The sequence below is a fragment of the Ziziphus jujuba genome, chromosome 8, assembly GCF_031755915.1.
Source record: "Ziziphus jujuba cultivar Dongzao chromosome 8, ASM3175591v1".
Lineage (NCBI taxonomy): Eukaryota > Viridiplantae > Streptophyta > Magnoliopsida > Rosales > Rhamnaceae > Ziziphus > Ziziphus jujuba.
This window is the reverse complement of record NC_083386.1, coordinates 15883165-15894556: the sequence shown is the minus strand read 5'-3', so window position 1 is coordinate 15894556 and position 11392 is coordinate 15883165. Positions and strand designations below refer to the sequence as shown.

Sequence of the window (11392 nt, the reverse complement as noted above, 5' to 3'; positions counted from 1 at the left end):
GGCTACACTTGGGCTATTTTCATAGATTGATGAGAAAGTAAATCATGGGATTTTGATGTCTTATCAATTTTCCTTGCTCAATCGATTAGAAAGTTTATATATATATATATATATATATAAAGATGTTGCAACACGAAAATATCCATTCTCTTTTTAGTTGAAAAACCTTTTAGTTTAATTTTTTTTATTATTTAAAATAATTTTCCTTAACAGTATTTCCAATGAATTCACAATCTAAATACGGATGATTTATAAACTGAGTTAATATTCTTTAAAGAACCTTTGATTTAATTAATTTCTATAAATTAATATAGTTGCTTTGTTTTATTAATTTACTTTGCGCAATTCTTTCTTCTTTTTTTATTTTTATTTTTATTTTTTATTTTTAAATTCTCTAGTCCAGTTTAGGTTGGTATCTCTACCACACATAGAAAGAGACAAAAATTTATTTGGTGTTGAAAAAAATACCAATCAATTTTCTATTTTTATTTATATTTATGATAAAAAAATTATTTTTTATTTTAATTATGCCTAACTGTTTTTTTTGCTGCAGATGGTATTAGACTTCTTACCTGAACGTCAAACCGAAAATTGTTTTAAACCGTATATTAATTGGCTTACGCTGATTTAGTAAATATATATTAATTTTGTCCTTAATGTATGTCTAGTTTTAAATAAAAAAAAGAACAACACGAAATAAAAATAAATACTTGTTACCAAAAAGAGCATTAGTTTTTCTCTAAAACACCTGCGAAACCTACACTTATCACAACGCATAAACAAATATCACCGTATCAATCATTTGAACTCTGCCTGAGTTGTAAATTTATTTATTTATTCAACTAGCAACAGCGTTCAACAAGATGTTGAATACATCCACACTTTTGAGATTGTGGTTGAGTCACGCTCTCATTTCCGATCCCTTTGGATTAGAAAATCATTCTAATTCTGATAAAAAAAGAAAAAAGAAAAAAGACAAAACCATAGACAGTTCGGCATAGTTTTAAATTTGTTGTCACTTGTGTAATATTTAATTTATCAACAAAACCTTTATAACCAAACTACATGCTATTTTTTATTGCGTGTGCTATATATATTGGAAAAAAAAAAATGAGACCTTTCGTTAAAAAGAAGAGTTTTTCATCGTTTAGATGGCCATTATGGCTCATCCTCCACCCAAACCATGGTCTCAATACGACATAAAAGCAAACTTTGCAATTAAATGCGCTGCATATAAATTGCTTTCGTTGTGGATAAAATGTATACGTTGCGATAAATATTAGATAGTGATTAAGGAAGGATTTGGCCAATAAAAAACGATGTCATGTGGTCGCCCAAAAATATTGACATTGACTTCAAAAAATCAAGAGAAAATGTTGATGGGTGATAACGTAACAATTATTAGGGAGTATGATGGTTAGGTAAGCAGATTGGAGCAATTGAATAGATTTTGTTAGTAAATAGAAATTGTAACCTTTCCTGGCTCGTAGAGCTTTCACAGTCAACTCCTCAGGAATTTACTGGTCAATATTGTCTATCTCAATCAATTATAAGACAAAGATATTAATTGTATTATCGTACCTTATTATTCTTTGCCCGTTAGCATTACAATGTTAACCATTGTTTGGTGCTCACAAGGGTCCGAAATCTATGGATCAGGGTCCTATATTTGATTAACTTGTCATTTATTTTTAGGTGTTGTAAACACTTTTTCTAATATAAAAAATTTGGGCTACGAAAAAAATGTGGAAAGAAAAACTAGTTGGAGCCATGCACAGTAAAGTTCCTTCTAACAGCTAAAAAATATATTGGGCTTAAGGTAAAACAATACAATTGACCAGAAGAATTGGTAATGGGAATGGTGAGAATTTTTGGCCATTGTTGATACACGGTTAGGGTTCAGAACCTTGTTAAACCAAGGTGACTAGGAGGCTGGTCCCAACGGTGATGCTATTCAAAGTGCTGCTAACTTGATCCAGAAGGAGGTACTGTAGATGTTATTCAAAGTGCTAAATTGACCTAGGAGGTTGAGCCAAAACTAATGTCATCAACATATACATGAACAACGACAAGACTTTAAACATTTTTGACAAACAATAAAGTCTTATTATCTTCCTCTCCTATGTATACTTTCCCTTATCAAGTAACTCTTTCGTACTAGGCTCTTCAAGCTTGTTTAAAGACTCAGTCTTTCGTACAGCTCAAAGAGCAGGTTTAAGACCATATGAGACTCTTTTAGGCTGTCCACTTACTCTCACAGATAGGAGCTTGAGATGTTCTGGTTATAATCATTATGCGGACAGAAGATGATGAGAGCCCTCCTAAGTCTTTAATCTTGTCGGGATGTGGTCTTTAGCCTCTTGGTTTAAGCCATGCTTAATACGAATCCTGCGTAACGAATACTCACCACAAGTGATGTGAATCCTCAACAAATAACATGATGGACCACGACTAGTTAGCAGTAAAAAGCTAGTGAATCACAGCATGCCATGTCACATGTAAGGTGAAGTAGTGATACAGTAATTTTGGCTTATTATAGGCTGATCTCTTTACAGAGTAAAAAGCCATTCCTACTTCATGATAGGAACATCAGGTTCGGATCCCAAAATAAATAATATATTAATTCCATATTACAAAAGTAATATGTTTTTTAATATGAGGATCCATCCATTTCTCAATCTTAGCTAGCTGTAGGAACATCAAATTTCACAAGTCATATTACTTCCACTCCTACAAGGATTTATATATATAATTCAGTTTTTCACTACAAAATAATTGAGTCCTTATATTTTAAAAACTAAAAAACCAGTTGCATATGTGTTAGTGCTCAAGTCCAACCACATAGAGGGACAATGCACAAACAGCAAAATTTTTGACGGTGGCCATCTGCAATACTAGGGCTCGTTTCTGAAATTCAGTACCACTATCCAGGCTCCCGTGCTCCAATCAGTCACTGAATGTCAGTCAAGTTGAGAGTGATTGCTGTTTAAGCTACAAAGTAAAAACTTATTTCAATAAGAAGATTTATTTATATAAATGTCGTGACCAATTTAATTTAAATAAACATACCTTTGAAAACTACCAAATTGTCCGTTACTTGCTTATGGAAAGATCTATGTGTATGTAAGCTACACTTGCCACAAAAAATAAGAAAAACGCTATTGTTAACATTAACGGCTCTGCAAGCATGAAAATTTGGTTGAACTTGTAGTAAACCTGCAAAGAGATTACCAGGAAGAAAGATTTTAACTATTTTGAATAAACTATAATAATACAAGTAGTGTAACATTGTAAATAGATAAGAATTTAAATGAGACAAACCAACATATAATCAGGTGACTCCATCTAACAATCAACTGAAAAAATTAAAAATGGAAAATTTCTGGACTCTGGTCTCTTTCGATCAAACTTAATGAAACAATGATAGAGATTAAGCTATATGATCAGCCTTTGAGACTACATTTACCAATCAACTGAAAATAATAAATCCTGGACACAATCTCCTTTGTTCAATCAATCTTAAAGAAAAAAGAAGACATTAAATTCAATGATCTACATTTGAGCTCATAATAATACATTATACATGAGTAACCCAAGTAGAAGATGCTGTATTGCAAATCATTGTGTCGTATACTGTCTATAAATGATGAAACATGCAAAGTTGTACAGCATGATAAATTCAGAGAAGTGCTTTCCCCACTCAATAAGAATTAAAGGCTTAGTTAAGTTGAACACAGTCTCTGTTTCCTCATTATTAATTTTAATTGGAACCAACTTGTAATTTGTTACAAGTATCACCACACTACGTAGAAATAAGGTTTCTTCACACTTGCAAACGTTAACCATCTAGCCTATATTTCTATCTCAATGTTCGAAGAACTAAATTATATAATTCATGCTTGAAGCAGGACAGTTATTTTGGGAAAATTAGTTGTCTTTTTTCAATAATCAGTAAAACTATAAAATTTGTCTAAGAGTTGAATTCTGCTATTTTTCTTTAGCCAATTGTTTAAATTATTAACACTCTATAATCATTATATGAATCTCTGAGTGAATCCAAATTTAATTCTCAATATATTAAGGTCAAACAAAACTACTCATCACCTGCCATACTAGTCTGAATGTGCACATTTAAAATCTCCTAACTAGCATTTCGAGTCTTTTGTTGCCTTAGAGAATATGACATTGATGGTTACAATTTCTAAGGCCAGAATATATAGTAGAAAAATCACCTGGAAATGATTGTTGTGTTCGGGAACTACATTTTTCTTTTCAAGAACCACCACTGTCCTTCCGACAACATCAAGGTATGAATATTTGGTCTGCAAGATTGAAATTGTACAAGGAAATCTTAGATTTCTTAGTTAATCCAGTGTCAATGTTGGTAAGGTGCACATGCACATATTAGATGTCAAGATAATTTGTTATTTCAATCAGGAAAAGAGGATGCAAGTCTAGATTTAGGTGTTCTAGGAAAGTTTCTCAAGAAAAAAATTTCATTGCAGACAAAGTTAACTGCTAATGAAGTTGCAATGAATCAGTTGCATTGAGACAGAAAGATTTAAATGCGTGATAGCAAAAATGTAATACATAAAAATGTCACAATTACATAATTACCTCTAAACGTTGTTCCACTGCAAAAGGAACAACAGGAGAAGGGTCTTTTGATCCTTCTGGTAGCACAACCTAAATAAAACATGTCTAAAAATTAGTACATTTATATTCCAGGTTTTAGATAAAGGCACAAAAATACTACATGCAGAGAATAAGATGACGATGAAGAACGTACTTTGACGATCAACTTGTCTACCACAGTGTCTACAAGAAAACAACCAAAGCTGAAGTTGAGGTACCGTGTTCCCTCAGATGACTCAAAAAGGAAGTCTTGCAATGGTAGCCCATACCCAATGACAAAAGTAGCTTTCCAACCTCCAAACAAAGGATACCGAGGTTCAATTTCAAGTTCAGACTGCAAAAGGTTAAGCATCAAGTCAGTGATAAATAGAAACAAGACAGCAATCTATACTTATATCATTTTTCCTCTTGAATATTAGAAGCATTTCTGCTAAGATAGGCAATAAAACCTTCAACAGCAGTCCTTTATCAAGTAAATATTGGATTTAAGCAGTGATGGCCATGGAAAAATGAAAATGGGTAAGCTGGATGGTAATCATTTATACACTTCCCTCAACCAACCTAATGTTATAATATTTTGGCAGGCGGTTATCAGAAAACAATCCATAGATTTTATATCAGTAGACTCTGATAGTAGAAGGAGAGTTAAGAACCAAAAAGAGGGATTGGGAAGGAAGGTAGAAGAGAAGAATAAAGAAAGAAGAAAAATAAAAAACAGATGATGGTGGAGAAGTGACATTGTAAGAAAGAGAGAGAATAAAGAAAAAGAAGAAAAAGCGTGAGAAGAAGTACGACTATCAAACCTAGTCTCCTACCACACTCTTTTCTCATTAACTTTATGATGGTATGGCTTTTAAAAAAGTCTAGGATATGAACTGATCATTAAAATCCCAAATTGTCCAAAATGCATCTTTCTCTACCGTCCATAATATTATACATGCACAAGTTATAAAACTAACAATTTTCTGTTCACAAACTTCATCAAAATATTCATAGAAAAGTTGTTGTACGCATCTTTTTATTTGGTAAGAAACTACTTGAAAGATTCATGCTGCCAGATTTCTCTTCCAAGAGTTTCAGTATACAAATCAATGTTGTTTTACAATTCTAGGATTATGTATTATTTCCAAGATTTAGCACCAATATGGAACCTCCTTATGCACACACTATATGATTTATCAACCAAAACATAAAATAAAGGGCACAAATGTAGATTAAGAAATTAAAAAGACACATACATAGTGTGTGTATACATAAAGGTCATATTGTGTTATTTTCTAAGTCCATGCATCTTTTCTTTTGGCAATTTGATTAGTTTTATTGCTAAAACTGACAGCATGGACACATACTAAATAAAATAAAATTTAAAGGGAAAAAGTAGACAAAATGGGCAATGGCTTGAAGATACAAAAACAAATCTAGCAATCAACCTAGAAACAACCCTTACCATATGAAATCCTTGTTTTCGTGTAAGCTCCTGAATTTCAAAACGAAGCTATAATCATCTTTGGTATGGAGAAGTATGCCCTGGCAGTACTCTCATTTATTTTTATTACTACTTAAATCTTGTGGTTTAAATAAACAATCAGGTCATGTTTAATGATTTAATTATAAGTATTCAATCTTATAGGATACCAAAGCATATGAAAACATGCTTTAGACATCAAATGCACCAAACTTCCCAGTTCCAGCTATTGTGATGCATGATAGAAAGTTGAGCAATAATAACTTACCTTCTGATAATCTGTACGTAAGTGTGAAGAGGAAATGTTCCCTATGTCATCTCGGTAATAGACAGAGTGAACCCTTGGAGGTAGTCTTGCTAGAAGATTCCGGAATGAAGGGGCACCACTAACGGATGGCCTAGATTGATATTCAACCCTGCCAAAATGAAAAATTTAAAATTGAAGAAAGGGACATAGAACTGTAGATAAGGATGGTTAGAGGATATGACAATAAGTATTCCAATCTGAGGTCTCAGTTGCACACATTAGAACTGACTGCCTCATAATGCATTCTGAAAATAAAACCTTTTCCGAATGATAGTTATTCTTATTGAATGCTATATGACTTCATGGGAGCGTATAATCAAGCAATTACATAATTTGTAACATCAATGTATAAAAAAGTATTCAAGAAAGCCATGATTAACCAAACCATCTTATACTTTCACCCAGCTGTACATTAGAAAGATAGCTATGACAAATTTTAAAAATATGCTTCTCAATAGGGATATCACAAAAGATTAAAGACTAGCAAACCATACCTTGAAAATACACCTTTATGGCGAGCACCAGCATGGACCAGGCTATAATGCTCTCTGACCTGAATGCTTCCCCAGTGAGATATTTCCACTTCACGCACAAGCTCCTCAACAACAGCAAATGGATTATTATTCTCAAAATGAACAAGTATGGGAGAAAACGAGTATGGTGCACGATCATTGTAAGGCCCATATTTTAGCTCTGTACTGGCACGATTAGTGGGTTCCACTTTGGTGAATGACTCAATCTTAGAACTAGGTATTCTTATAAAAGTCGTCTGTTGCTTAATATAATATGGTGACAGTACTTCTGCACTATCACGATAATAGACCAACTGAGACTCTGATTGGCTTATCTCTGCTGGGAAAGGTTCTAGAGAATGAGTCAATATATATAGCACTTCCAGTGTTGCAGTTTCCCCTTTGTTTAGCGGATTGAGCAAAGATACAGAGAAATATTTGGTCTCATTTGGTGCATCAGGTACTTCAGTTGGGTTTACATCAAGTGGCAGATATGTCTTCTTCTTTCGTTTTCCAGCAGTTACTGCAGCTTTGAGCACTGCAAGATGATCAACCTGGGTTGGTGGAAATGCAAGAAGAACTTCCGAAGCAGGTGATGTCCCAGTATTTTCAATCTGATGGAAACCCATTGGTTAAATACATAGTCCCAATATAAATGCACGTAACTTTCTCTTTACAAATTCTAATAATCACCATCTCATTTAGATTATCAGTTTCAAAATTTTTATGTCATCAAATTAAATTCAAATCCAATTACACTGGTATTTAATGAAATCCATTGACCTTCCGATACTGCCTGAATCAAACCACAAATTCTGCACAATTTTATCAAATACCAGCAAACTGGGGGAAATTTAACAGTAATGAATCAGATTAGACATAGACACAATTACAAAACCCTGAAAAACCCAATTTTCCGACATACATATATCTGATATTTGCTTCTCATCAAGTCCAATAAGAAACAAAATTAACAAAAATTCCGTTTTTAGTGGTGTCTATGCCATAACCAACAACTAAATTTACAAATTCTAATAAAACAAGCGGTGAAAATCAATACCTTCAACGTCAAGAAGACCTTAACAATGTGCGAAGTCAAGTCAATCTGCAAGCATTCGTCAATCCTCATATCAGAGACCACGAATTCACAAATAAAACAAAAGAAATTTGAAAATCCAAAATCAAAAAAGATTTTTTTTTCCTAAATTATGCTTTCTATGATTTCTGCGAGAATTGAGTGCTGGCAATGCGCAAATGAGGGATGAAAATGCTAACTCTGCGCTCGGCGTTGACGATCTGGAGATCCTGAGAAGACGAAGAGGTGACGAGCAGCGAGAGATTGGAGAAGATCGAGAAGGCTAGGGCTAGTGCTAGGGCTACTCGGCCGAGTCTCATCTGAGCTTCCATGGCTTCGTTTTCCTCTGTTTCTCTTTGCCTAGGACGCCGAACTAAGACTATGACGACCAGCCATCGGACTTTCAGTGTATACTTCTGCTGGCTGATGGGCTCGTTGGCTACTTGGTGGATGTAAAATATTGGGCCAAAATATATGGGTCTCTTTTGGGCTCATAATGTGTTATCATGCTCTTGGATGCATGACTGCAACACTTCACTATATGCATATACATTGAAAATAATTAGCGTTTAAGATTGATCCCACTCACAGTACATTGTCGGCAACCTTAGTCCAGTTACAATCATCCATTTCAATCTCGATCGAACTCAATTTATCCAAGTATTTTCAATCACCATCAAATCAAGCCATAATCCAAAATCAACTTTCAATCTCCACGGCTTTACAAACCAAGTTCAAAAATATAAATCTAATCTTTATAATTCACCAATCTTGTCCAAAAACTTAGCCAACAATTCGAATTCATTAACATAATTTCAAGAAACTTAAGTCCAACACATTATCTAATAATTCATCTCATCATCAAAGATCAAATAATAAAATCAAACAATGCTCAAATCCAAAATAAGCTCAACCTCAATAATTAATTATAAAATATCAGTATACAAGATAAAATAAAATAAACTTTCCAAATGACTTCCCAATAAAAGAAAATTATTTCTTAACCTCAAATTTTATTTCCAAAAGTCTTCTAATATTTAGAGAAAAGCTACTTAAGCTTATAAGGCAAAACATGACCAATTGTCCAAAAGTCTTTCAAAATAAAGGAAATTTTATCTTGACCTTAGAAATACAATTAAAATTAAAAATCCAATAGTCTTCCAATGATTAAATTTGACCCAAACTATAAAAGACAATTTTAATTTCCTTGCCAATTTATTCAAACCGAAACCAATACAGTGAAATCTTTTAATCCTTTTCAAAACCAGTTGGCCAAACTTAATCCAAAAATCACTTTCATTTACAATATAACACCCAAATTTTCAAATTTCTCTTTGTTGATTTTTTTAGAAAATTTTAAGATGCTTATGTGAGTGTTTTTGAATTTGCTTATTATTATTATTATTATTTTTGGCTGAAAATGGTGGTTTATTTTTATTTTTTAATTTTTAATATTTTGCTTTCTTTTAGAAGACTTACAAATTGGATGTTATTTATTGAGTTTATTTAAGAAAAATGCTTGGGTTATTGAGTGTAAATTTTAGCACTTATTTATTTTTCTTAGAAATTAAGATTACTTACGTTGTTCAATTTTGAAAAGTTATTTGTATTTAGTATTTGATAAATTGTATTTTTGAATTTTAGCAAAGCTGAAAAATGGTTTTTATTTTTATTTAGGCAAGGTCATTTTTGATCTTTTATTTGCGAAAGTGTGGAAATTTTAAAAATGCCTCTATCTTTAATATAAGAGCACTAACACTTCTTTTTTCTTTTTTCCACTCTCTTTTTCAGTTTCTTTTACTTCCCCACCGAGACCACCTCCATCACTCCACCCTCTTCCTTTCTTATTCTTTTTCTTCTTCTTTTTCTTTCTTAACCAGATAAAAAAAAAAAAAAATCAAAGACATCCATATCCATATTCATCTCTACTCTTTCTAAAGCATGACTACGAAGCTACTACTTGACATTTTTATTAAAACATATTTGTTTTAGTTCCTCTCCTAACCAACACCGAGAACTCCACTTCCTTTCCTTTTGAAAAATTTTCTTTATTTTACTTAGACCCATGGCTTGGGTTTTGTTATGTGATCGGTGTTTGGATTTTGAGTGGAATCTCTTTGTTGCATGTGTTTGATCCTTATGTTTTTGCAAACATAAAGAAATATTTCATGCTTTTCTTCTTCTTGAAACCAAAATCTTATATTGTTTTTATTTTAACAAATGTGGTTTTTATTAATTTGGTGTTGTTTGGATTTGATCTAGGCTTTGGGCACTTTAAGTTTATGTGTTACATAAGTAAGATTTACTTGGTTTTTAAACAAACAATTTTAGGCTCTTGTATCTATCAAACCCGAGAGCTCTTTGGTTTTTAATTCAACAATTTTTTTTTTCTCTTTTTGTAAAAAATTTTAACTTGGTTTTAAATTATGTTATGGGTATTTGAGTTTTGAGCTTTATTTTTGTGTTACTTGTGGTTGAATTTGGGGTAAGTGAACTTGGATCTTTGATTATTGGTAATTGCATGTGTTTTGGCGATGGGCCTTGAGAAATTGGTGTTGTATGTTGAATGTGAGCCAGATCTTGAAGTTTTTGACTTTGCATGTTGAATCAATTGATGGATTTTGAGTTCTTGTTGGTTGCATGTAATGGCTCTTGGATTTTTGGAATGGTTTGATGTTTTAATCTTACATGCATTGCTTGGATGTTTAAGTTCTTGAAGTTAGGGAGGTTAATTTTTGCATTTTGATATTATTGAAGTTGGAATTTTGATTGGATGTTTAAGTTCTTGAAGTTAGGGAGGTTAATTTTTTCATTTTGATATTATTGAAGTTGGAATTTTGATTTATTATTGTTGATGGAGCTTGAATTAAATTTTTGCTGGTAAAGTTGGTATTTATATATACATGCTGAATTTGGTTATTGAAACTATTGAAAAAGGTTTTTAAGTTGCATCTTTGTTTGGATACGAGGTTTGGTGAAATAGAGCTTTAGGTCTTCCTCCTAGTTGAAGCGGTAATTGAAATTTTAAGTTTAAGGGAAATTTTGGTCTATAAAACATGGATTTTGTCATGCATGTAAATTCTTGAGTTGAGAATTAAATTTTGGAATTTATCAAAGTTAAATACTTTTGATTTAATATAATTTTGTTACTTGGATTTGTTGAAGATGATGAAATGGATTTATAATTTTTGATGATTAATATATTTGAGGTTAAGATTGATCTCTTTAAGTTTTTAGATGCCTTTTGGAAATCTTTTTAAAAACATTTTGAGGTTAATATTATCATTTTTGAATTATTAAAATTTTTGGAAATGAATTTGATTTGGGGTTAAGTTGGCCGAATGGTTTTGATGATATTAAAAGAAATGGTTTTTGTATAATTTAGGGTTTGATTAATT

At 32.2% G+C, this 11392-nt stretch overlaps 1 protein-coding gene across 1 annotated transcript; it reads right to left on the bottom strand.

Moving 5' to 3' along the window:
- Positions 1-2598: 2598 nt before the first annotated feature.
- On the bottom strand, positions 2599-8424 carry LOC107408498 (dolichyl-diphosphooligosaccharide--protein glycosyltransferase subunit 1B). Its single transcript, XM_048470400.2, has 9 exons — positions 8195-8424; positions 7980-8024; positions 6902-7533; positions 6369-6516; positions 4790-4969; positions 4618-4686; positions 4233-4322; positions 3070-3216; positions 2599-2991 (listed from the first exon to the last, which is right to left on the bottom strand). The coding sequence occupies exons 1-8, from the start codon at positions 8324-8326 to the stop codon at positions 3094-3096; spliced, it is 1419 nt and encodes a 472-aa protein (XP_048326357.1). The 5' UTR covers positions 8327-8424; the 3' UTR covers positions 2599-2991; positions 3070-3093.
- Between the last annotated feature and the right edge of the window lie 2968 nt (positions 8425-11392).